We start from the raw sequence: 27,998 nt of genomic DNA, 5'->3' as shown, positions 1-27,998 counted from the left end.
AGTAGATGAAATAATTTTTATTGATTGTGAGTGCAAGTAAGTGTAAGCTGCGCCTCTCCTGTTAGAGGACACAAGGTACTAGGCTGAAAAAAGGAAGGGAGGGCCAGGAACGGAAGGCCATCGCTGGGCAGTGGATGCAGGATTCGCTCCTTATTTGGGCGTGAATGCTGCATTCTGAAAGGATTTATTTTGGGATAAGGCATAGGCACAGGGGATTTGAGTAGCACCCAGCTATCAGGCTGCACTTTCTGTTTGAAGCACAGCTGCTTCAGCAGGCCCGGGTCTCTCGGGATCTTCCTCCGTGTCCTGCGGAGGCTCTGGCTCCACCGTAGACTCCAGCGTGGGCTGGACAGCTTCAGGCTGGCCTTCAGCGCTCCTGCCTGGCCCAAGGCGAGGCGGCTTGACTGGTGTGGATGGTGGCGCCGCAGGGCCTTTCCGGCCCGAAAGGGCCCTTCGAAGGTTTTGAACCTTCTGCAAACCAGTGCGCCGCAACCGCTGAGCTCTGGACTCCACAGGCTCTTCGTCAGAGCTCTCTGCAACTTCGGCCTCTGGCTGCTCTGGGCTCAACTCCGACTGGTCCGCCAGATCCAAGGGCTCTGGCGCTTTCTGGAAGGCTCTGGTTGGGATTTCCGCCTCCTCCTGCATGTGACCACACAGAATTGACCCTGGCAGCCTCTTACCCAGGACCAGCCTGCGACCCACTCCTCAGTTACACAGGGAAAGCTTTCACAGTCAGAGTAGGGAAGAAAATGCAGGGCTGGGAAGGCCAGGGGGCGGAGGAGGAATGGGAGAGGAAGGGCTACGAATGAACTACAGAAGTACGTGAAGTAGATGAGACCTTGTTCGGGACATGAAATAAAGGTTAGTGGCCACAAGGGCAAGAACCAGTGGAGGCAGAATATTACCACGAAAAGCACTCCGGCCATTTGGGGGGATGGGTTGGGACTTAGACCAAATTCTGCCGACGTGTCTGAGCTCTGGGCGGGCGGGGATTGGGCGGGCGGGGCTCGAGCGTGTGAAGGCGGGATGGGGTGGGTGCGGCACTGGAAGTCTGTTTCTCAGCTGCCAGCTGCGCGTGGGGTGGAGAATGCCTATAGGGTAGGCGGGTGAAAAAGGGAGTCCCCAGAATGATGGCCTGAAGGCGGGAAAAGGTGCCAGATTGGGGGACTCCTGAGGTCACTGACCTTAAAAAGCAGGACGTGTAGCTTCCCGCGCGCCACCAGCAGCCCGTGGTTGGCCTCCAGTCGCTGCACCTGGGCAGCGCGGCTCACCGCCCGCTCCTGAGCAGCGTCGGCGTGCGAGCCCACGCGCTCCGCTTTTGCCAGCAGCTGTGCCAGCGTGTTGCTGGTGGTGTCGTGGCTGCGACTCAGCGCGCCCAGGCCGCTTTGGATGCGGCGTACGGAGCCTGCCAGGCCGCCCTGCCTCTGAGCAAGGCCGCCCTGACTCTCCTTCAGTGCTTCCAGCATGGTGGCCAACTTCTCCAGCAGGGTCACCACCGTCACAGCGTGCACCGGGCCCCCAGGAGGAGCTCCGGACGCAGGCCCGGTTTCCAGCGCGCTCTCCCCCATGATCCCTGACCGCCCTGCCAGCTCTCCCTGCGGCCGCTGGCTGCGCTCTGCGCTGGGGCCGCCTTTCCCCGGCTCCTCCCCAGCTCCCGCCGTGACTCAGGCAGGCGGAGTTGGCCTTTTCGGTGGGTGGAAGGGCAGGGGGAGGGATGTCTGTTGCGGGGTCCTTCCGAGGCGCTCCCGCTCCTGCTGCCCCGCCCAGGGGAACGGTCGAGAAGCAGGTTGGCCCAGCAAATCCTCTCCCTCTGAATATGCTTTCCCCTCCTCCCCGCAGTTGCCCAGTGTACCTCTTTCTGGAATGTACTTCCCACAGCATAGGGTGAGTCACGGAAATATTTATTTCATGCATTGTGTGGACATAAAAACTATGTTAGCACGGCAAAAGTATAACCAGAGGAGGGCCGTCGCCTCTTGGCCTCCCACGTCGCTGAAGACTACAGTCGGGCTGACCTCCCGTGGGTCACGTTGGACGGGAGGCCCTGGAATGATCCGTTACAGATCTAGGACTGCCTAGGCCCGAGGCTGCACTTTGTGAATAGTCAGACTGTGAATGTGAGCCAGGAAGGCGGTCGGGCGGGGCATCCTCTGGTATTTTCCTAACAGTCATTGCCAGGCATTGGCTGCAGGCTTTGTTTCTTGCTTCTCTGTTGGATATCATTATATTACTTTCTTACTGAACTTCTCTTTCTTTGGGCTTCATTGATATAGCTCAGCGGTGTCTACCTCCTGCAACCCCCATGCTTGAGGGACAAGCAGGACACCTCTGCTTTTGAAACCCTCAAAATATTAGGGTACTGGTATGTCTTTGTTTGATGGAGGATGGTTGATTACACACACACACACACACACACACACACACACACACACCCCTTTTCTGTAAATAGGTAAGAATATTTCCTGAGAGTGATGATTCGAAATTGCTGATGCTGTGGACAGGGAGAGAGTGAGCATGGAGGGTCAAGTTAATGATGTAAATTATGAATTTGAATGTCATTAGTTTGGAAAATCCCAGGCCTTGTTTTTAGCAAAACTAAGCAAATTGTTTGTGGTCTCAGAAATTCAGGCAATTCTTTGATTCTGATCACTCTCCCTCTTCATCTCCTCATCTGACCTGTGAGAGTCATTTGATAACAACTGTAGGAGAAACTCATGTCACTCGGAGGATAGAACTCACCTGAAAGAACCTGATCTGACTTAAACATAGGAGTACAGTAGAAGATGAGCATCTGATGATGCTAAGTTGGTGCCTAACATCTAGAAGCTGATAGAGCCTGGTCCTTCTGCTTAACACAGAAGACAGACTGCCTTGGGAACCTGACGGGAATCACCATCTCTTCCAGTGGATCTACACTTGCCCAGAAAGGAACTCATTAGGGATGTGCCACTTAGAATGATTTCAGATTGAGCAAACGAAATCCAATTCAAACAGATCTTAGTAACAGGAAACTCAATTCAAACATAAAGACTTTTTAAATGTAAGGTGGGCACAACTCTAAACCTTTTTCTCTACAGTTTCCTCAACTGCGCCCACTGTTCCCACCCTGGCATCAGCTTCATTTTCAGACTGGGAGTAAGGTAGCTACAGTAGTTTCGGGTCTCACATCTCCAGGTAGATCTAGGAGAAAGACAAGACCATTTTAAAATTTAGGACACTTATTTCCCAGAAGCTCCGTGTGACAGACTTTTTCTACTTGCCTTACTCTGAGTCATATAGCCTTTCTAGGAACAAATTCTATGGCCAGAAATGTGTTATATGTTGATAGGCTGAGGCCTTAGTTCCTTAACCAATCACTGACAAGAGAGCTAATAATTCCCCTTTAATAAATCAGGTCCATTTCTGGAGCAGGGTGAGTTCAGTTTCCTCAGAGTATATTGTGTACAGAAAGAAAAGTGAGTATCTCTACAAAAATCTGGGTACACTAGGAATGAGTAGTCAGATTTCCATTACTGTGACAAAATACCCAAGATAAACAACTTAAAAGGAAGAAAGATAAATTTTCCAAGGTTTCAGTTATTGGGAGGCCTGTGGCAAGGCAGTACATCATAGTGGGAGTGCATGGTGGAACAAAGTTGTTCACCTTATGGTGACTAAGAAACAAAAAGAGGGAAGAAGGGACCAGGGCCTTAATATTCCTTCCAAAAGCACACTACCTGTGACCCATCTTACTTTCACTAGGCCCCACCTCCAAAAGGTCCACCACTTCCCAGTAACACCACAGGCTGGGGACCAATCCTTTAGCTTATGAGATTCCAGAGGATATTCACAGTCCAAACCATAACAGTAGTCACTCAAAGATATCTCCTACAGGAAGTCTGTGAAAGAAACCACAACCTTAAGGAATGGTGCTGAGGGAGTCCAGTGTATTTGGAAACAAGAACTACTTGTATAGATATTTTTCAATGGTATACAGGAGAACAAACACCATGTGTGACAGTGGCAGAGATTGTAATTAAGCTGCAATAAAACAGGAGACACTGAGAAGGAAACAGAAGCTGAAAAAAGCGAGGAAGAGTCCTCCCTGAGAAGCTTCAGAAGGAGCGTGACCCTGCCAACACCTTGATTCCACACTTCTAGCTTCCAGAACTGTGAAAGAATAAATTTCCATTGTTTTAATCCATCTGGTTTGTAGTAATTTGTTTTGCTGGTCCTGGGAAACTAACCCAGTTCTAACTTAAACAGTGGCTCTTCTTGTGAGTTTCCAACTTTACAGGGCCATCTACATTCAGTAGAAACTACTTCAAATTTTGAATCTGGATCTTTTTCCAGGCTATGATACACTCTCAGGATGTTGCAGCTCCCATTCACTCACAACGTAAACAACCAGATACTTCATAATGCACTGGGTTGCTAAGCTATTTCTGTAGATTAGGTGTAGTAAGTGCACCACAGACTTATGGTACTTTCAACTTATGGCGAGTTTATCAGGACCTAACCCATTGTAAGTCAAGGAACATCTGTACACCCACTGGTTAATCGCCATCAGTATCAACACCCCCTCCAGTTAACTCTCTGGATATCTGAAGTTCTGTATAGGGAAAGTTAATAGAATCTGGAGACTCCCAATAGAATACAGACAATTGAACTAACAGTTGTCCAGATATAATGAGTGTTACAAAAAATTAGTGGGATAATACAGAAGTTGAGCTAACAAATACTTTTTTAAACCACATTTCTAGCCCTATTTTGTATTTTATTTAGAGATAGAGTCTCACTGAGTTGCTTAGGGCCTCACTAAATTGCTAAGGCTGGCTTTGAACTTGGGATCCTCCTTCCTCAACCTCCCGAGCTGCTGGGATTAGAGGCATGCACACCGTGACCGGCAACAAATGCTTTAAAAAAAAAAAACTAAAACAAAAGTATTGTCCAACCTGCTTTGTCAGGAAAACCTTTATAACCTGGCCTATCAACCATTAGTGATTTTAAAAAGTTCCCCTACACTTTTGTTAGTACTGGATGTACCTGGAATATATCTGCCTAAAAAGACCTGATTGATGGTGGCCCTCTGTCTCTACCAACGCCAAGAAGATCTGGGTGCTCTTTTTACTTTAAGTGACAGCAGAAAGGAAACTTCTGAAAGAAATAGATCAGGTTGCAGTGCCTTTGATGGTATCATTTTATATCTTTGTTTTCTTCATTTCTCAGTAGTCAGGTGCTCCACTAAATAATGGTGCAAAGATCCCCTGAAACAAAAGTGGCAGAAACAATGCAGTTCTTAACATCATACTCATGAAGAAGAGTATCAGGCCCTAGGTCTAGCAACCGGGAGAGATCCAGCAGACAGGAATTGCCTAGAGTAGTAGTACTTAAACCTATGACAGGTAATGAAACAGGAGAGATACCTCCTGCCACAAGAAACAACAGTTAATAGATGCTTGGGCTGTGTTCAGTCTATGCTCCACCTTGGAATTCTGAGTGTGTGTGTGTGTGTTGTTGAGGTTCAAGCCCAGGGCCTTACACATGAGTGTTCTACCACTAAGCCAGCCTCTCACCTTAGGATAATGATGATGATGATGATGATGATGATGATGATGATGATGATGATGATTTTTGGCATCAGCCAGGGATTGAACCCAAGGGCACTTAACCACTCAGATATAATCTCAGCCCTTTGTGTGTGTGGGGGGGGGGTCTTTATTTTATTTTATTTTTTAGACAGGATCTTACTAAGTTGCTTAGGGCCTTTCCAAGTTGCTGAGGCTGGCTTTGAAATTGTAATCCTCCTGTCTCAGCCTTCCAAACTAGGATTATAGGCATGGGCCACTACTTCAGTGTCACCTTAGGATTCTTATAAACTCTATAAAAGACTATATACTCTGAAAAGGGTTGAGAAAAGCCTTAGTGACAAACCTAGCCAAGTCATAAGACACAGTTTCATAAGTTCTGCCTGTTGAAGGTCATCTATCACAAGGGTCAGGGATGACACCTCTATAACAAAAGACAGGTTAACAAGAAAAAGGCACAACAATTTTATTTAACCAAAGAAGTCTTCAAAAATGAAGACCCAGGGAAAACTATTTTTAAGTTAATGAAGAATGGATAGCCATGCAGAAAATTAATTAGACAATAGGGTATGCTGTAATAGGGGGACTGGAGAAACCCAGATTCTTCCTGGCCTCTCTGTGAAGCAGTCCTTTCTCCTGGGTAAGGGGAGGAACTTCCCTGGAAGGAGGATCTTCAAGGCAGACAGAGTGACCTTTCTAGGTTTTGGGGCTCACTTTCAGATAGAGGGATTCTAGTTTCTATGAATTTTCTTAAAGATGAATAATTCTGGTTTCTATGAATGACTTCAGGAGAATAGGGGGAGAAAGATGGTGGGAAACAGGAGGACAGGAAGTCAAAGAAGCCTTGCTTCCAAGGCTTTCCAATCTCCCTTAGTTCAAAGTATGTAAGATGCCAGGCACAGTGGTGCATACCTGTAATCCCAGTGACTTGGGAGGCTGAGGCAGGAGGAGTTTAAGGCCAGCCTGTGCAATTTATCAGGACCCTCTCTCAAAATTAAAAATGAAAAGTACTAGGGGTGTGCTGTGTTCTATTCACAGTATTGGGAAAAGGAAGGGAAGTACTCAGTGTGCTAAAATGGGGGAATCATTTTCTGGGCCTGAGTACACACTTTGGACCTATAGGTCAGAAGGAAAGATGAAAATGAGGCCTCTGTGATTTCTGCCTTTCCCATCAAGATGATTTGAGGATGTAGGGGAAGGACAAGGAAAGGTCTTATAAGGGAAAGTAGAGCAGATGTATTGAGGATTTTAGACTAAGGTAATGATTTTAGCAGCTGAGAATTACTCTTTCAGACAACTGCTGGCTTACTATTGGATGCTAGTGGAAAGATTCACCAGAGGTCTTTGGGTTATGTGTGCATTGGTACCCTTTGTCTTACATAGCAATACAGCCTAATAGTTTCTGATTGTTAAACAGAATAAAAATCTAAGAAAGGATGAGAGATGTCTATGTGAGTTCCTTATACAAGAAATATCCCTGACCCTAGGCATCACTTTCAGATGCTGGGACAAATCGGTGCACCCTTCAGGGGCTGAACCTTTGAATCAAAACATTTAGAACCACCCATTTAACAGAGAATGAGCCCCAGTGGACAGGCATTACCTTCCACCCTTTGTCATAGACATCCTGTGTACGGAAGGGGTAAGGCCATTCCACACAATAAGGGATATTTGTGCTACTGGCAATTAAAATAACTATAAATTTGGGGCAGCAGGAAATAAGTATTGCACTGACTCCAGAAATTAAAATGTCCAAATGGATGGAAGATCCCAGTTCAGTATTAGTATGACCAAGTGGTTGAAGAATGTCTTCAAAGGCAAGAAGCAGGTATATTGCTTACTCAAATGGCTATCATTACACTTCATATTTTAGTGGATTGAACAATGTCTACCAGAAACATGCTCAAGTCCTAACTCCCAGTGCCTGTGAATGTGGCTTTCTTTGGAAATATAGTCTTTGCAGGCAGAATTAAATTAAGGATCTTAAGATAAGAACATCCTAAATTTAGGGGCAGGGGCTCTAAGTCTAGTGACTGATGTCCTTATAAGAAGAAAAGAAGACCCATAGATCAGAAAAGGAAATGAAGAGAAGATAAAGGCAGAGATTGGAGGGAAGCCAAAGCCATGGAATACCAAGGATCACCAGCAGCCATCATAAGTTAGGAGAGATGCATGGTACAGATTCTCCTTCATTGCCTTCCAAGGGTATGAATCCCTTCCCAAACTGATTTTGTGCCTCTGTCTTCCAGAACTGTGAGAAAAAAAAAACATTTCTATTATTTTTAAGACAGGTAAGTTTCTGCCAGATGTGGAATCACGTGCCTATAATCCCACTGACTGGGGAGGCTAAAACAAGAGAATCACAAGTTCAAGACCAGCCTGGGCAAAGTGAGACCTTGTCTCAAAACAAATATAAGACAGCGCAGAGGCACACACCTGTAATCCCAGTAGCTCTAGAGGCTGAGACAGGAAGATGGCGAGTTCAAAGCCAGCCTCAGCAATGGCAAGGTGCTAAGCAACTCAGTGAGACCCTGTCTCTAAATAAAATACAAAATAGGGCTGGGGATATGGCTCAGTGGTCAAGTGCCCCTGAGATTAATCCCCAGTACTTAAAACAAAATAAAACAAAAACAAAGCAGGTAAATTTGTGGTAATTTTTTACAGCAGCCCTAGGAAACCAATACACACATAGATGCCTACCAAGAGAATTATGGCAGAAAACAACAACAATGTAATGTAATGTAAATCAATAAATATGTAGTAGGTGGATGTTTTGTCCAAGGTTCACTGGGTACATCAGGGCACAATGCACCTGAGATGAGACCCAAATTGGCAGGAGCCCAGAATTTTGGAGGATATAATTGCTGCTAGAGCCAATTGTCAGGATGTGGGAGTTGGACTTCCTCCCAAAAATGTTCTGGGACATTCCAAAAGGCAAAAAGCCTGGAAGCAGTTACTGAATAGTCTATTGAACCTCTTTCTACAATTTACAGAATTCAAGGCATTCTGACAGCAGAAATGCCTAGCCTGGATTAGAGTTCATATTTTTTAGACAAATCACTGAGAAGATACCATCAAAGAACTGCAGTCCTCCACCTTAAGAGCTAATATGCAAATTCTCAACTACAGTCTCTGATCTAGTCATATATTTCACCACCCACATGATAGATGATAAAGTAGATCGCTTGGGAATGGTGAGCTTTACCTCTCACAAGCCATCCTCTGGTTTTCATTTTATTTGTTTGTGGTGCTAAGGATGGAACCCAGGACCTCTCCCAGTCTGAACAAGTGTTCTACCACTAAGCTACATCCCCAGTTCTTTTTAGTTTTTATTTTGAGATAGGGTCTAACTAAGCTGCTGAGGCTGGACTCAAATTTGTGATCCTCCTACCTCAGCTTCCCAACTAGCTGAGATTCCAGGTATGTGCCACTGCATCTGGCTCATAGGCAGCCCTCTGGACTGAAAGATAGAATGGGGAACTAAAGATTGACTTAAAAAGATGCCATAAGCAGCAACCCCAGAAGGGAGATGACTTAAAATTATAACTGCATACATGACACATACCTGTAATCCCAGCTACTTGGGAGGCTAAAGCAGGAGAATTGCAAATTCAAGGCCAGCCTGGGCAACTTGGAGACCCTAAAAATTAAAATTAAAAAAAAAGGCTGAGGATATAGCTTAGTGGTAGAGTACCCCTGATTCCATCCCCTGTACAACCACCACCACCATGACCAAAAAAGAAAGAAAATGATGTAGAACTGCAGCTCTGCAACTTCTTTATCTTAGCACCAACATCCCCTATGTATCTGGGGCTGGGACTAAAGAAGGCAAAGTCACTTTGAGCCAGCCACCCAGTATCTACACCTGGAAAATAATTTGACTTATCAGATTTAGCACTACATTAGTTGGGTGATGTTTAGTTATGGAATTTTGTTTGAAAAATAACTATCATATGTTTGGTATCTGTTAAGTTTGAATCTTCAAATACCCCCCAAAGGCCATGTGCCAAAGGCATGATCCCAGCTAATGGTACTGTCTGGGAGTAGCAGAAATATTGGAGGGGGTGGGGCAAGTTGGAGGAATTAGATCACAGGAGGCATACTTTTGAAGGGCTTATTTTATTCCCAGTCCCACTCTCCACAGCCCCCCCGCAATAAATACCACTTCCTAACTACAATGAGGTGAGTAGCTTTGCTCCATCAAACCCTTCTGCCAGGATGTTCTGCCTCATCACAGACATAGAGCAATGAAAACAGCTGACCATGGACTGAAATCTCTGAACCTATGAGCCAAAGTAAATGTTTCCTCCTTTATACTGTGTTTCTCCAATGTTTTGTCACCATGATGGAAAGGTGACTAACAGTATCTAAAGAAGAGATCGTTGTTATTCCATTCAGTTAAAGAAGTTGGGGCAGAGAGCTTACCTTGGGCAAAGGACAGCACTAGCCCTTTCATTCCATCCCACTGCAGAGCAATTGTTGTGTTTTAGCAATATTGTACAACACTAATTGCCCTATTGAATATTTCTCTCCGAATTGGATTCATTAGGTTTTCAGAAGCAGAACAGAAATTGCTCATAACCAGACCAAACGTATAATAACTAAGCCATACAGGTATGGCAGTTGAGAGACCTTGAAGAAGGTTAAAACATACATTTGAATAGGTCTGTAAGCTTACTTGTTTAGTTCAAAGGTGAAAATGATTCTGAGTCCTTGAAACTGAGAGCCCAGGTTATTGGCATCAGGATTCCTTTCTGTTAAGTATGATGACATCACAGTAATCCATTAAGGGCCCTGGAAGTAATATAGTATGCAAAATCAGTCTGCCATCTGCTAGTCAACTTGCATTTGTGGGATTGCAGCTAAATCAGGACTCCTTCTTATTAATGGGGAGTTGGATGAGGGAAATACTAGACATAGATAGGGCATAGGTTGTTTGTGTGTTTTTGTACTGGGAATTTAACTCGGGAGTGCTTTACCACTGAGCTAATCCTCAGCCCTTTTTTTTAATTTTTATCTTGAAAATGGGGTTTCTCTAAGTTGCTGAGGCTGGCCTTGAACTTGAATAGGTCTGTAAGCTTACCTGTTTAGTTCAAAGGTGAAAAGATCCTCTTGTCTCAGCCTTTTGAGTTGCTAGGATTACAGGCATGGGCCACAGCACCTGGTTAGGCATAGATTTTAAGATGTCCTTCCTGTCAAATTACATCTAAGCCATATAATGAATGGGCTAAAGAGCAGTGAATAAAGTACTTCTTCCCCATAAGAAGGCAAATGACTGCTTCAGGACCTGAACTGCCTGAAATGCCAAAGGAGAGGAAGGAGAACTGGTCTTGGAGTCACATCCCCAGCAAAGTAGAATCAGTCAAAGGTTGATTTGCTTGAGAAGTTAATGTAGGTGGGGGGATGCTGTATAAGGGGCTGGAGCCATATTATTGATGTGGGATAAAGAAGAAAAAAGAAGAAAGATAGAGATGGGGAGGGGGAAGGAAAGGAAGGGAGAAGGAAGCAAGGAAGGAACTTACTCATATGTGTACTTCTACACGTAAAATTTGTACCAAGATATTAAGGAGACCATATTTTATGCTCTTACATGGTTCTATCTGAATGGGAAATTTTATGAGACAGAAAAATGTAATGTACAGCTGGTGCTGTACTTATTAAGGGTACAGATTCTAAATTGTGAATTCTCAAAGGAAAAATAAGAACTGCTCTCTGTACTTAATTTAGGATTTGTAGTATCCTCGGAAAACCAGCTTGGAGTGCCACCTGGTAAAGCTCGGAGGATCTACCAAAACACAAACAAACATACAAACCTGGACCCCGGCAAGATTAGAGGGATGAATTGGGAAACCCGAAAGACTGAACATTTCTATGGGTAAGAAGGCCTGTGGAGTCTTGATATGTGTCTCATGCACAGAGAACCTGTTACTGCTGCCTGATACGCTAATCACAAATAATGTGAGGAGCAAAAAAGTTTGTAGTTCAGCACTGTTCAATACAAATGTAATGTGTGTAATTTTTAATTTTAAAAAATTACATTTTTTAAAAAAAAAGCAAGTAAAGTTAATTTTAGTAGTATATTATTTAACTCAATATATCCAACATATTATCATTTCATGAACTCTTTTTAAAAAGGATTTAGTGAGATATCTTACATATTGTTATGTCTCTGAAATCTGCTGTGTATTTTTTATTTACAGAACAACTCAATTCAGACACTGAATTTTCATTGGAAATAATTGGTCTACCTTTAGTGTTAGTTCATAAAATTTACAGTTGAAAGGTAAATTCATATACCCAAATTGTTCCAAATATGCTTAAGCTTTCAGTAGCTGAATTAAGCATCAGGAGGTTTGGGGGTGGGGTTTGTTTGTTTGTTTTGTTTTGAGGGATGGGGGCGATAAGGGAGTAATTGGGGTTTGGGGGTGTATTTTTGTTTGTTTGTTTTGTACTGGGGATTGAGCCCAGGAGCACTGAACCAATAAGCCACATCCCCAGCCCTTTGTTAATTTAAAGACAGGGTCTTGCTGAGTTGCTTAGAGCCTCATTAAATCGCTGAGGCTGGCCTTGAACTCATGATCCTCCTGTCTCATTCTCCTGAGCCGCTGGGATTACAGGCCTGTACCACCTTGCCCAGGGAGTAATTGTTTTTGTTTTCCTAGAACTGGGGTTTGAACCCAGCACCTTGCACAAGCTAGGCAAGTGCTCTAACAAAGAACTACAAACCTAGTCCTTCAGTTTTTAAGTTTAGATTTAAACTATTAAAATTAAATAAAGTGGAAAGAGAAAGGAAAGTCAAAAGTCAATCATGCAGGAGACTCATGCTTATTAGATTTATGCCTTTTTCTCAATTTTGGTAAAAATTGACTCCTGGATAGATAATAAAGTCATAGAATGAAGAACCCAATCTCACACAGGAAGTAAAAGGTGGAATCAATGTCTAAGGCTCTAAATTTCCTTTGAAAACGGAAATTGTCTCCATCAGCTGAAACCCATTTAGGCAACTGAACCCTGAGAGTACATCCTCTAGTCTGGAGTTACTGACCCATGTCTCAGAGCTCAGGACCACTTCAAAGGCAGTCTTGAAATACGGGAGGACAGAGGTAAACTTGGTCCCTCCCTCACTGTCCAGCAAAGCAGATAACTTTTTCTGGCCCTCTCCATATTTCTTCCCTTCTGTGGCCCTATCTACTTTCTGACACCATCTTTTTCCTCATAACAGTTAATCCTCATTTTGTGAACTCAGTATTTTCAAATTAATCTATTCAAATTTATTTGTATTTCTATTTCAGAGTGCTTTTGTGGTCATTTGCAGACATAAAGTGACAAAGTCTGAGTTACCAAAGAGCACTCATTCCCAGCTGAGGTCTAACAAAGCAATGCTCTGCCCCCCCCCCCCCCCCCCCCACACACACATATATTTTTGTTTAGTTAGCCCTTTTATTACTTACTACCAATTCACTCTTTTAACTAGTCCTATTATTTATTTATTTGTTTTTGTATTTCAAAAAATTTAGTTGATACACAATATGTATACATATTTATGGGCCACAATACAATAATTTGATACAGGTGTGCAATATGTAATGATCAAGCCAGAGTAATTAGTGTTTCCATCTCCTCACTTATCATTACTGTGTGTTAGGAAGCTTCAGACTCTTATTCTCCAGTTATTTCTAAATATATCATAAATTAATGTGGATTATATTTACCCTAATAGGCTATAGAGCACTCAAAATAATCCCTTCCCTCCAAGTGTATTTTGGTAGTTGCTATCTGACCTTTCTATCTCTCCCACCACCTAGTCTCTAGTGACCACTGTTCTACCCACTTCTTCTATGAGAATGACATTTTTAGCTTCTACAAATGGCTGAGAACATGTGGTTTTTGTGTTTATGGGCCTAGTTTATTTCAGTGATATTCTCCAGTTCCATCTACTTGATGCAAATGACAGGATTTCATTTTTTTATAACTAAATAATATTTCATTGTGTATATATACCACATTTTCTTTAGCCTTTCATCTGTCATTGAATACCACAATGAATTCCATATCTTGGTTACTGTAAATAATGCTTCAAGAAACACTGAAGTGCTGGTATCTCTTTGATACAATTATTTAATTTTCTTTGAATATATACTCAGAAGTAGGATTGTCGGATCACACAATAGTTCTAGTTGTTATTTTCGGGGAACCTCCATACTGTTTTCTATAATAGCTGTACTAATTCACATTTCCACCCATAGTGTGTATGAGTTCCCCTTTCTCTTCATCTCACCATCATTTGTTTTTTGTCTTTTTACAATAGCCTTTCTAATGGGTAAGATGATATTCATTTTGACTTGGATTTACATTTCCCCAGTGACCCGTGTTGCCGAGCATTTTTTCATAAAATTTTGGGGCATTCATTTGTGTAATTCTGAGAAATGTGCATTCCAGCCATCTGTCCATGTTTTAATCAGATTATTTGCTTTCTTGCTGTTGAGTTGTTTGCATTCTCTATATATTCTAAATATTAATCCTTTCTGGATAAACAGCTTGCAAATATCCTCTCCCATTCTGTAGATTAACTCTTCACTCCATTGTTTCCTCTGTTGTGCAGGAGCTTGCTAATTTGGTACAATCCTGCTTGTTTATTTTTGCTGCTGCCCCCCCCCCCCCGCTTTTTTCAGCTTTTGTACTGCAAACAAATGTACTTTTTGTGGTCTATGTTGTGCCACATTTTTTGCATTTTTGTTGGTGGTTTCACTGTTTATAATACCCCCCACACATAGTGCTGATGGGCTGGCTACTGTTCCTAAGCAAAAGGCTGTGATGTGCTTTGCAGAGAAAGTACACATATTAAATAAGCTTCATTCAGGCATGTGTTATGGCGCTGATGGCCTTGAGTACAATGTTGAAAAATCAAAAATATTTATCAGGTATAAGGTGTTTTCAAACAGAAACACATATCAAACAAGGTTATATCACTAATTGGCTGATGTGTCCATACTTATACAGTAAACTAACTGTTTTCCTTAGGAGTAATGATTCAGTATTCACTAGTCAGTATTTGCAGTGACTTTTTTAAACATAATTACATTAAGGGAATTGAATTTAGATGTATGTGTGTATATAAAATTAACACATACTTTAAATACATTAATAATATAAATATACAGGCATATATAGTTATAAAAATATTAGTGCAATTTTCTATTTATTCCTCTTATGACCTGCATATTAGCTGAGTCTACCTTTGTCCCTTGAAAATCTTAGTTTGGACCCTACCGATTCCATAGCCTTTGAACATCTAAAGTTCTCTCAGAAATGTTTAGCAATTCTCAAATTCTGTTTTTTCCACTCCATTTCCCAGCCCATTCCCTAGAGGGTAGCCACTCTTCTGACTTCTAACAGAATTGATTTTTGTTAGGCACAGTTTTAAGGCTTTTGTGCATATTAATTCAATTAATCCTTACTATTCCATTTCACAGTGCGGATTGGAGAAATATAGAAGTTAAATGGTTACTTGCCCAGATAGCACTACTGATAAATGCAGAGATGGGATTCAACCCAGGCATCTGCTTCCTAAACAAATAAACTATGCTCCCAAAATACAACCACAGCTAGAGACAGTAAAATAAACTTATTGGAAAAGAAACGCTAACCACCAAATTATTATTTGCATATAACTTCAAATGTACTCTTTCCTTTTATTTCTTCTCACTACCCAGTGAGGAAACCACGAGGATCAGAGAGGGAAAGGAAGGTGCCCAAGAGCCACAGTTGTAGGTGGCAGAGTTGGGATTGGAGCCCAGTACAAAATAAATTTCATCTTCATATTCACAGAGGAAGAAATTGAGGCCAGGAGGGCCTAAACAAGTTGCAATCCCAACCCTCCAGATGGCCCAGCAAAGTGCTCTGCACAAAGATGATGTTCAACTTGCATGAGGTCCTTCCTCTTGACTGAATGATTAGATGCTAATTGACTCCTCAGATCACTTGAGGCAGCCTGGAACCTCAACTGTACTGACACTGATAACAGGAGATTTGTAGGTGTCTAAGATTGCCCAGAAACCTAGCAAATAAAAATACAGAACATCCAGTGAAATTTGAACTTCAGATAAGTGACAAATTGAGTTTAAGTAGGTCTCATGAAATATACTTTTAAAAAGTTATTCATTTGTTTATATGGAATTCAATTTTAACTGGGCATCCTGTATCTTATCTGTCAACCCAATCCATGAATTAGACAGACACTGGAGGAAGAAAACAAAAGAATGAAGGAGAAGAGTGAGGCAGAGTGAGCAAGGAAGAGGCACTCCAAATTTGAGGAGCCAGAGGGACTGACTTGTGGGTACTTGGTCTGTCCTGACACCCACAACAACCTTAGGAAGGGGCAGAAGAGCACCCACCTGGTTCTGGAAGGTCAGAGCTCCTATCCACACATCTGGGTTCGAATTCTACCTATGCTGCTCCATGTTGTGCGTTATGGATCATTCACTTAGTTGAGAGCTTGCTGTTTATAAAAAAGAATTGAAAAATGACACTGATCACACTAATGTCACATACTCAATTATTTTTTCCCCATCCATATGTTTGTTCTCTCATTGTGGAACTCTGTCCTAAAATGAAAGGAAATTAAAAAAAAAAAAAAGGTTGTGATGCTTCCATTAGTAAGGCAGGGTGGCACACACCTCTGATCCCAGTGGCTGAGGAGGCTGAGACAGGAGGATTTCAAGTTCAAAACCAGCCTCAGCAACTTAGTGAAATGCTAAGCAACCCAGTGAGACCCTGTCTATTAAAAAAAAAAAAATTTAAAGTGTTGGGGGTGGCTCAGTGGTTGAGTGCCCCTGAGTTCAATCCCCAATACCAAAAAAAAATTGTAATGCCTCTGAATGCTGAACATTTTTGATGATCACACATGACTGGCAGCAAGGAAAAACTCAGATGGGTTTGATAAGCAGGACTATACCCTAATATACACAGAGAACTGGCTGTGAATCCTCTGTCTTGCTGTTCTCCACTTACTCACTGGGTGATTCTAGCTACATCTCTTACTCTCTCTAATCTTCAGGAGTAATGGAGGCTTGCTGCCATTCTATGAGTAGCAGCTAAAAAAATTTCCCAAGACTGTCCCAATGTGGTCAGGGGACACAGCTTTTTACTCAGCTCAGCTGCAGTACTTTTCTGGAATGCTCATCACTAAAATTAAAGAGGATATGAAACACATGAGTTCCCTGCCCCTCACTCAACCATCATTCCTCAGACAAGTATGCAGATATTATACAGTCATCCTGCAGTACCCACAGAGGGCTAGTCCATGAACCTCCACCATGATACTAAAATCTTCAGGTGTTTCTCAAGTCCCTTGTATAATAATGTATTATTGTATTTGCAAACAGCCTTCACATTCTCTAGATTATTTATAATACCTAATATAATATAAATGTTATATAAATAGTTGTTGTACTGTATTTTTTAGGAAGTGATGACAGGAAAAATGTCTGTATGTGTTCGGTAGAGGCTGAATTAATCATCAGAGATCTAACTACACTGCACATGAATGAGACGCTAGGAGAACAGTGCTCAAATGAGCACAGAAGAGACTGAAGTCTATGAAATGCAAGAAGCTGCAGTAAAATGTGCCTACTCATTACCTCATTCAAATGGATGCAGTGTTGTGCTCAGCTCAGTATATGGCAAATTCATGTTCTGCCTTTTAGAACTTTTTAGAATTTTTTTCTGAGTATTTTTTATATAAGCATTTGATTGAATCTGTGGATGTGGAGCCCATGGATACAGAGAGATGATTGAGTAACCACACTAACAAGCCATCCAAGCACCTGATGGATGGATGCAGTATGACCCAAAACCCATTTCCTAAATGTTCTAAGCACTCTCAAAAATATATACGTTTGCCAGGCACAGTGGTTGCATGCCTGTAATCCTAGCAGCTCTGGAGGCTGAAACAGGAGGATAGCAAGTTCAAATCCAGCCTTAGCAAAAGTAAGAGGTGCTAAGCAATTCAGTGAGAACCTGTCTCTAAATAAAATACAAATAGGCCTGTGGCTAGGGCTCAGTGGTCAAGTGCCCCTGAGTTCAATCCCTAGTGCCAAAAAAAAAAATATATATATATATATATAAAAGTCACGGATTATCTTGACTATAGGATTATTTTATTAATATAATTTTTAGGAAATATAATGAAAATTCTGCTTGCCAAAATAGCAGAATCCTATCTGTCTATACAGTGAAAGCGCAGGATGTTCATCGATGTTCATTGATGTTTCCCAGCCTTGCCCAGGGAAAAGGGATGTGATAGTAATGAGAAAGATGAGTATTTTGAGTTTAAAGCATGCAGTTTTGAGGGGAAAAGTAAATGTATCCAGGTATGGTGCCACATGCCTATAATCCCAGTGGCTTGGAATGCTGAGGCAGGAGGATCACAAGTTCAAAGCCACCCTCAGCAATTTAGTGAGGCCCTAAGTAACTTAGCAAGACTCTGTCTCAAAGTAAAATAAAAAGGTCTGGGGGAGTGGTTCAGTGTTTAAGCATCCCTGAGTCAATCCCTGGTGGAAAAAAAAAATGTAACCTTGCACTTATTTGCAACTTGTTGCCACAGATATTTTAGTTCTTAGTTTTAACAATATGTATACAACACAGAAGAGCCTAGACAAAAAAAAATGTTGAATCTAGACATAAAAGGGCCCAATCTAAATTTGTTGCTTGAAAAAATAAACAAACCAAAAAAAAAAAAAAAAAAGTTTGCTTTGCTAAATAAGGCAAAGTACCACTTAAAAGAGGACCATGTTTGCAATGACCCTGAGGAGTAATCCTGTTAATAAGCGTCAAGCCTCTGTTTCTTATGCTGCAGACTTGAGAGAAATAGACCTGTGAAGATAATGTTTGGAGTGTGGAAAACATAGTAAATATACTGAGTCTGGTCACAAGCCAGGCCTACAATGTTTGGAACATGGGGATCCTATTAGTTTAATTAATAGGCCTTGGCTTTCCTAAACCCAGTACCCTTGGAAGAACACAAGCAGCAGTCAGTGCAAGAGAAGTCACCATCACTTTCGTTGCTGGACATACCCACCCTGAAGAAGAGACTCCAGGCCATGGAGAAATGCTGGCAGCAAAGATTGACAGTGAGAGGAATCATGCCCTGCTTTGACTTATGTCTGTTTCATCCTCTGTAAATAATTCTTTGCTTAATGCTCCTCAAGGCTTAATTTGTTTTATTTACTTAAGCAGGTTAGTGGGAGGAAACAACTATTTCTACAACTGAAATATATAGTCTTGCCCCCATTCCAGGCTAAATATAGGACTTAATCCCCTATAAGGTGCCCAAAGAGTCATTGGCTGAAACTGAACACAGTTACCATAGGGAAACCCCACAGCTTGTCCATGTAGGGTGCAAGCCTTGCTGGACCAGAGTCTTGAAAAAAGAGGATTGTCCGATTATCCCATGTGATCTGTCCTCTCAGAGTAGCCTGCTGTGCTTAGTCCTTGTGCTCCCCAAGTTAGGGACTCCCTTTTTCATTCCTCAATCAATTGGGGAGGGATCTTTAGAATAAGGGGAATAAAGAAACAAGATTTTTCCAGGGACAGTGGCATGGATCTGTAATCCTAGCAACTTGGGAGACTGAGGCAGGAGGATCACAAATTCAAGGCCAGCCTCTGCAACTTAGTGAGTCTCAAAATAAAAATAAAAATTATCTGGGAGTGTAGCTCCTTGGGTTCAACCCCCACTACCAAAGAGAGAGAGAGAGAGAAGAAAAAGAAACAAAATTTTAAGTAAAAGAGGGAGGGAAGGAGGTAGTGAAGAAGAGAGAAATTAGTTAAGATTTAAGTTAAAATCACAGAAAAGAGAGTGGATTAAATATATATCATATATACATATATACAATGAAAAACAGTAAAAAAAAGCTAAATGTAAAATCAAATTTAACAAGCTGATGCCAATTTAATAAGAAACTGATGGTTAAATTTAAGAAGTAAAACTGGTCTTTATTTTGTCTGTCCTCTATAATCTATTTCATGTTGTCCATGCTTTTAACCAGTTTGCACCAAATGAACTGACCCAAATCTTACACTTCAAAAGTCTGAACCTTTGGTGAATTAGGCTGGAATTATGCGAAGTGTATAATTAACCTTTACCTCCAGACACACAGTATAAGCCATCATAAAAATCATGTCTCTGACATCCTATCCACATTCCTCCAGGCCTTTGTTAAAATGGGTCCTATTCAAGTGCCACTTTTGTGCACTGAACTTAAGTCCACTGAGCTATTCCCAGAATGAGAGCCTTCACCACTATGGACCATGCAGCAATGCTGGGGACACACCCACATACTTCTGAGGCTCTATGCTTGCAAACCTACCTGCCAGAATCCATTTCTCTTCTAGAGAGGGATGAGTTGGTTGCAAGGAACAGAAATTATCTCAGTTAACTTATGTGAAGATGGGTTTATCATAAAAGAATGTTGGCAGCCAACTCAGCTTCCAAAGTGGACTGTTGAAACAATTTATTGAGTCTGGAGCTTTTCCTGAATTAACAAAAGGGAGGAGCCATTAAAGGATAATATAGCTTATTTATTATTTCAATAGCTTCCCAGGCAGAACAGGAAAGAAACCAGACCTCTTTTCTGCACAATAATGGGACCCACTAACTCTGGGGAAAAGGCAAGATGTCCTTCTAATTGAGGAAATATATCCTTTTTCAATATGAGTTTAGACTGTACTCTCTAAAAATTAATGTCTGTTCCTAGGAGCTGTGCATGAGCTAATATAACAACTCTATTAATCAAGTGAACTAACCTGAATCCTGCTCACACATATGGGAACAGCAAAAAGGAAATCTAGCCAGGAAAATCTAAACCCGCAACCAACTACAGACCCAGAGGCTCTTCTCCTACCTATCCCACCCCCACCTGCACCCCCATACACACAATTTTGGGAGACATGAGTGGCAAGAGACATCATTTTTAACTAGCCTAAGTACTGAGGATCCTACTTCAACTTGACACATGCAAAATTAAGACACTGGGATAGAGTAGGAGTGATGAATTAGAGAGAGAGAGAGATCTAAGAAGTAGCATCCCTTTTTGTGAATACGTATGGGATTTTCTCCAAGCCAATTAAAGTTTCTAAGGTACTAAACTTAAAAACGAGGTCCAAGGAAAGAGAAAACTGTAAATCTAAAAGCCAGGGAGCTTGTGAAGGATCTGAATCTGTAGGTACCATCCCTGTGAGAAGTGAAGAGAAGAATCGAAGTTAGGGGTGCTTTGTTCTCTCCTTGACATTGAAGCACCCTTCTCAAATTGTCTCAACTCTCCAGTCCAAAGTCCCAGACACCCTGATACCCTCACACCACACACCCACTCAGGCTACCCACTTCCCTTCTTTTCACTTTGATTTTTTCTCAAATATCTGGGAGCCAACACCACCTTCACCAATTTTCACAAAGAAATGCACTCTGTAGATTTTGAGAATTAGTCATGGGAAGTGTGACATCAATGTCACAGATTCTATCCCTACACATACACACAAACACACACTTACTTCCTGACTTCCTTTTCTTCCTCTCCAGAGTAATCGGCAAATGTTTTTCCTTTCTCTTGAAGATGTTTGGCCTATTGGTTTAGTCAGATTTTTTGCTGTTGTGACTAAAAGACCAGACCAGCACAACTGTAGAGGAGGAAAGGTTTATTTGAGGGCCCACAGTTTTTGAGGTTCTAGTGCACACAAGGCTGGCTCCATTCCTCAGGGCTCAAGGTGAGGCAGGACATCAAGTGGAAGAGTGTGGCAGCTTACTTGGTGATCAGGAAGCAAAAAGAGAGACTCTGCTCACCAGATACAAATATACGCAAGGTTATGCCCCAATTCCCACTTCCACCTTACTACTTCAGCTACCATTCCCCATCAGTGGATTAAATCAGTGATTGGGTTAAGACTCTCACATCCCAATAGTTTCTCCTCTGAACCTTCTTGCATTGTCTCACACATGAGATTTGGGGGCCACCTCACATCCAGACCATGACACCTATGCTCAGTTTCCTTGTTTTATCAGCTTTTACCTAAAATGAGCTTGTCCTGAAAAAACTACAGTATGATCAAATCTGGTAAGTATTATTTCCTCCTTCTCATAAACCTAGGGTCAAATGACCATCTTACAGAATCTAAGGACAAGAAAAGTCTGCAGACTAGACTAAGGTCAGAGAGCCAAGCCTCTCCCTCTGATCCTCTAGAGCCTTCTGACCTTTTATTCCCCTCTCTTTTCTATGTGCCTGCTCCATTCTGCTTCCTCTGAATCTGGGCTTCCTGTGGCTACTTTCCAACAACACATGGTGTTAAAATGGCCATCCTAATTCAGCAAAATGCCTACCACCAAATGATTTCAGTAATTGTGTCTTAATAGAATTTCTTTTCTTTCTCTTTTTTTGTTTGTTTGTTCGTTTTGTTTTGTTCTGATTTGATTTTTTTGTTTGGTTGTACCAGGAGCATGCTTAACCACTGAGCTATATTCCCAGCCCATAAAATATTTTTTATTTTAAGATCTCATTAAGTTTCTTAGAGCCTCACTAAATTGCTGAGACTGGTCTCAATCTTGAAATCCTCTTGCCTCAGACTTTAGTTGCTGGGATTACAGGCATGAGATAACACACCCAGCCTTTTGTAGAATTTCTTGAGAGAGGAAGAGAAGGAACATACAACTGGAAGCCTTGGCTCAGATCTAATCAGCTGTTGCCAGGGGGTGAGGGAAGGAGATAAATATGGTATATACAGTCAATTCTTCCAGAATCTGTGGGCAAGGTAGGTACATGGAAGTTTTCTTGATCGAAGTACCTAGCCTACTTATCCTTAGTTTTCGAAGGGTTTGGGACTCTAATAAATTAGACCCTGCCCAAGTTCTGAACCAATTGAGGGGGGAAAGAAAAGCAAACGAATAAGACAAATGAGAGATTAAGATAACATTACTAATAAAGTTGATATTAACAAACATGGCCTACATAATTTATCAAATGGATTTCATAATCTTGAACCCCAAGATTAAGAAGACTAACTCATCTACTCACAGAATGTACAAGAAAATTATAGCTGTCCTCCCCTTTCATTTATATAGATGAATCAATACTGATCACGAATTGATAATTATTAAGGTGGGTTATGAGTATGGATCTTTATACTATTGCATCAGTGTCTCTCCCATTTTAGTACTCTGCACCTAACACCTTTTGGGGAAAAGTTCAATCATCCGCTTATATCTCCTCCTTCCTCTTTCAGACAGAAATATCTGAAGGATTTCTGTTTTTCTTCAAAGTTTAAAAAGTTGCCATAATGCCATCTAGAAAGGTCATTAGGCCTTTTCTAAGGGATTTTTCATTCCCATCCTGTCTGCTCAAATTTTTCTAAATTCAATATCTATTGAGCCCAAAGCTGCTGGCACTGGATTACACCCCAAATACGTGCCTGTCCTGACTTCCAAGACTGGTGCTCTGGAGTGTTGGAATGAGAGAAAAAGGCATTTTTCATTCTGTTCCCTAAAGTGGCTGCAGCTACTACCTCCTGCGAGTAATTCTTTTAGGCTCAAGAAACCTGCTTCCTAGGGACGTTTCTCCCTACTCTCTGCATTCATTCCCACTAGAGAAAGACCGTTCCCAATTCCTGAACTGAAGATGCTGTTAACATTTGGGAACTTGGGCCCCAATTAGTAGGGTAATTACCTTGGATACAAGATTTCCAGCGCTAAAATGAGGAAAACCTGAATGGATGGTCAACTAGCTCAGGCCTAATAAATACCTGTTAGTAACTCAGCCATGATCTTCCTCAAGACAGTGTCTTTTCTTGCCTTCTGATTAGTCCAGGCCTTGAGAATCAGTTCTTTCTGCCACTTGGACATTTCTCCTCCTCCTCTTTCCTCTTCTTCTTCCTTTTCTTCTCCTATACTGGGGACTGAACCCAATGGCACCCTACCACTGAGCTGTATCGCCAGCTCTTTTAAATTTTTATTTTCTTTTTGATTTTGAGATAGGGTCTCACCAAATCATCCAGCTTAACCATTGATCCTCCTGCCTCAGCCTCCCAAAACTGAGATTATAGTCACATGACACCACACCTGGCATCCGCATTAATGTTTTATCTTGAATATGCCTTTTCATAGATTCCTAATTCATAAATATTTCAGGCATAATCTCTCATATCTAATCTGTTTATACAATAACCATGTTACCCAGAAACCTCTGACAATACTTTAAGTACTTTACAATGATCTTCCTTGTCTTTCTCTCCCAAGTCTATTCAGTTTTTCTGTAGCTAGCAAACACATCTGTTGTCTTTAAGGGGTAGGTCCCCATTCACTCATGCTATGATCACTTCCTCCCCAATGCTGAGAAAATGTAGCAGTGCCCTAGATCTGGACCCCTTTTGAGTGAGCTGTTCCAGTCAACTCTGAAATCTAGACTTTCTTATCTTGTTAGATTTACTTGGACCCTTATCGCTATTTCTGAGTTAATAATAACTCAGTCATCTCACACTTATATGAAACCCTCTTTAAAAACAATTAAATGGGGCTGGAGATGTGGCTCAAACGGTAGTGTGATCGCCTGGCATGCGTGCGGCCCGGGTTCGGTCCTCAGCACCACATACAAAGATGTTATGTCTGCCGAAAACTAAAAAAAAATAAATATTAAAAAAATTGTCTCTCTCTCTCTTTTTAAAACAAAATGAATGATTTAAGAAAATAAATAAAAACAATTAAATGCATCTCTTTTTCCTATTTTTTTTCTTTATCTATCTTGACATTATCAACACATTGTAAGAGACAGATCTTGAGTCTGAGATAAGCAATATGAATCCAAGGTTATTCTCTCCATGGTTGCCAGCCAGGGCAACTTAGTAAGACCCTGTCTAAAAATAAAAAATAAGAGGGTATAGGTATGCAGTTTGGTGGTAGAGTAGTGCCTCTGGGTTCAATACCCAGTGCTGCAACAAAATAATAATAATAATAATAATAGTAATAATAATAAATTTTTCAAGTAAACTTCAGCCGAGTATGTGACACATGCCTATAATCCTAGTGACTCAAGAAGCTGAGGCAGAAGGATTACAAGTTTGAGGCCAGCCTCAGCAGTTTAGCAAGGCCCTCGGCAACTTAGTGAGACACTGTCTCAAAATAAAAAATAAATAAAAGGGCTGGGGATGTGGCTCAGTGGTAAAGCACCCCTCGGGTTAATCCCCAGTACCAAAAATTTAATAAATAAATAGAGTGAACCTCAGAAATAGAGAGGGGCTTGCTCATCTATAGATCTTGCTGGAAAACTGAGATCTCCCTATTGGAGAAAGCTCCTTTAAATTATCCTACAGAACACGTTTCTGTGGTCGTCCCAGCTGCCAAAGAAAGAATTAGAGGAACAGAACCAATATGCTCAGTTTGTTCTTCCCAAATTTATCATTCAGCTGTCTTTGACTTCTCCTCTGCAGAGAGAGGCCAGGAGTATTACCTTAGAGGAGCTCCTTCCATGTGAAATGAACTCTTGAGACTGGGGGAAAGCACTTTTCTGTGCAGTGGTCAAATGACTCATCCTAGCCAACACTAGGATACCCTTTTCCCTTCCTGTCGTGTGTCATGACATGATAAATGTAAAATGACTGGTTTCCAATCTCCAATTTAGTGGAATCATTTTCATGATCCCCTAGTGGAAATATCCTTGACTTTGGTAGCAAAATAATCTTAGTGTCAAGAAGCCAATATATTTTTAATATATATTTTTTTAGTTGTAGATGGACGCAATTCCTTTATTTTATTTATTTTTATGTAGTGCTAAGACCAACCCAGTGCCCCACATGTGCTAGACAAGCGCCCCTCCACTGATCTGCAGTCCCAGCCCCAGGAAACCAACATTTTGAGAATGACTTTTGAAGTATAATTATGAATGACGACACTCTTATCTTCACTTCCCAACCTAGACCTGTGTGTACAGACTTTGGGAAAGAACACTAAAGAGAGCGATTGAGAGAGAGAGAAATCTGACAGAACATAAATCACCATCAACAAGATAAGTTGCCAAGCTCACAAGAAATTGTTCCCCAGCTTTTGTCTAAGCTGAGCATCATTTTTCTGTACCACCAGTGACTTCATGATAGATCTGTATTTGCTTTTCAGGGCTACCATAACAAAGTACCACAAAGGTGGTAGCTTAAAACAACAATTCAATGGATTTAGTCTCTGAGTGTGAAGGATAAACTCCAAATCAAGGTCTCAACAAGGTGCACTGTCTCCAGAGGCTTGAGTGAATCCTTCTGTGCATCTGGTGGCTCCTGGCAATCCTTGGCATTCTTTGACTGGTAGTTGTATCGCCTCAATCTTTGCCTTCATCTTTACATGGCTTCCTAACCTCTGTCTCTATGTCTCCAAATCTCCCTCTACTTATAAGGGCACAACTCATTGGTTTGGGGGGACCTCCTTAATCCAATATGACCTTATCTTAACCTAACTTCATTGGCAAGAACCCTATTTCAAAATGAGGTCACTTTTAACAGTCATCACAGTCAGGACTTTAACAATATCTCTGGAGAGACATAGTTCAATCCTTCATAGGTTTCATGCTGAAATCAATGAATGGCATGGATATTGGTCCATTTTCTTCTTTTGCTGTGAAATAATTTCTTGATAGAGCTATGATACATTATTTCTAAAAATGAACCAAATTTTTTACCCCTCCCTATATCAATGCCCTTTGAAATGTGATTTTTCAGTCCTTTCCATCAAGAAATAGAGCCTAGCAGGGTGCAGAGTCTCATACCTGTAATTCCAGTGGCTCAGGAAGCTGAGACAAGAGGATCACAAGTTCAAAGCCAGCCTCAGCAACTTAATGAGAACTTGTTTGAAAATAAAAAATAAAAAAAATGAGCTGGATATGTGGCTCATCCCCAGCTAGGTTCAATTCCTGGTACAGGAAAAGAAAAAGAGAAAGAAGAAAGGAAGGAAGGAAGGAAGGAAGGAAGGAAGGAAGGAAGGAAGGAAGGAAGGAAGGAAGGAAGGAAGGAAGGAAGGAAGGAAGGAAGGAAGGAAGGAAGGAAGGAAGGAAGGAAGGAAGGAAGGAAGAGGGAGGGAGGGAGGGAAAGAAAGAAAGACTACTTCCTTGCTCAATGAATCTACATTGGCCTTATTGCTTGCTCTGGGTAATTGAATGCAGCAGAAATGGCATTGTGCCAGTTCTAACCTACGACACAAACTTCAGTCTCTCTTTTGGAACCCTGATCCTGCCATATAAATAAGCCCATGCTAGCATGCTGCATGGGAAGAGACACATGGCCCAGTCTCCCATGTCACTGCAGCCATCAGCCAGCCAACCAACACACTTGGGTGAGTGAGGTAATTCTAGACCAGTCAACTCCTAGCCAACTCAGATGGCCCACAGATTCACAGTCAAAGATATATGATGGTTGTTTTAAACTACTGTTAAGTTTTGGGGTGGTTTGTTACATGGCATTGGGTAACTGATGATAGGAGTTAAGAGATTATGTGATTCTATGGCAATAGATAAGGCCTTTAGTTAGTTCACAGATATCAGCACTGGTAGAATCATGACAATTAGAGAAGAAATACTCAAATTCAGAATAAGTGTCTGTTCCTATGAGGAATTCTGGACACTTACATAATGATGTTAAAAAAAAAAAATCCAACTGGTACCAGTAGCTGGCTGCCCTTACAATGCTGCCCCATAATATGAATTGAGAGTTTGTCAGTGTAAACTGGCAATTTGGGAACTTGGCAATGGCAGCAGCCAAATGAGATTTGGCCTGGAAAATTCCATTATGAATCCAAACCTAATTAACATCCCTGATCCCATTGCCAATTTATTCATGAATCCACTGAGCAAAGATTGGAAAGGTTGGAGAAGGAGGTTTGATTGATGTAGCAAACACATCGTGTCCCAATCCACATCTTCTTGTCTCATCTTTTTCTCCAGGCATTGGAAACCAGCTTCCTGCATAGAGAATCTATCAGCAGTTTGACTCAGCTTCACTTTTTGCCCAAGGAACACTCCTGCACATTCAACCTGAAAGCTAAAGCAGCTAACACCCAGGGGCAAATCTTGACCAGTGAAGAAGAAGCCTGTGATCAGCTAGTGCAAGGAGCACTTTATAGCTATTCTCAGAAGATCCTGGAAGATTTAGCTCAGTTGCTCACAATAGTGATTGACTCAATTATATTCCTAAACTGGCTCTTCCTCCTGCTTCACTGTTCTCTGCCCTCACTCCTGCTCTGGGATCACTTCCCAAATCAATCTCCTCCTCAAAAGTCCTCATCTCAGCCACGGGATGGTGTATGGTGCAGGGAGAGGCACTGAAACTGAAGGCGGAGGAGGATTCCCAGAAGAAGACAACTAACCCCCACAGAGTGAGTCACTCTGCCTACCTACTCATTAAGAATAAAAACCATAT

At 41.6% G+C, this 27,998-nt stretch overlaps 1 protein-coding gene and 1 long non-coding RNA gene across 2 annotated transcripts; one reads left to right on the top strand and one right to left on the bottom strand.

The window, feature by feature from the left end:
* Window positions 1-2: 2 nt before the first annotated feature.
* Cavin3 (caveolae associated protein 3) lies at window positions 3-1,751 on the bottom strand. The gene is made up of 2 exons (XM_046438355.2): window positions 1,185-1,751; window positions 3-639 (listed from the first exon to the last, which is right to left on the bottom strand). The coding sequence occupies exons 1-2, from the start codon at window positions 1,566-1,568 to the stop codon at window positions 235-237; spliced, it is 789 nt and encodes a 262-aa protein (XP_046294311.1). The 5' UTR covers window positions 1,569-1,751; the 3' UTR covers window positions 3-234.
* On the top strand, window positions 626-27,998 carry LOC124088622 (uncharacterized). Its single transcript, XR_006850395.2, has 3 exons — window positions 626-861; window positions 11,295-11,442; window positions 27,524-27,998. It is a non-coding gene; the product is annotated as an uncharacterized LOC124088622 (long non-coding RNA).

This window comes from Marmota monax, unplaced genomic scaffold (assembly GCF_021218885.2).
Source record: "Marmota monax isolate L192 unplaced genomic scaffold, Marmota_monax_Labrador192_F-V1.1 WCK01_AAM20220418_F8-fsc00061, whole genome shotgun sequence".
Lineage (NCBI taxonomy): Eukaryota > Metazoa > Chordata > Mammalia > Rodentia > Sciuridae > Marmota > Marmota monax.
This window is presented reverse-complemented; position numbering and strand designations above follow the sequence as displayed.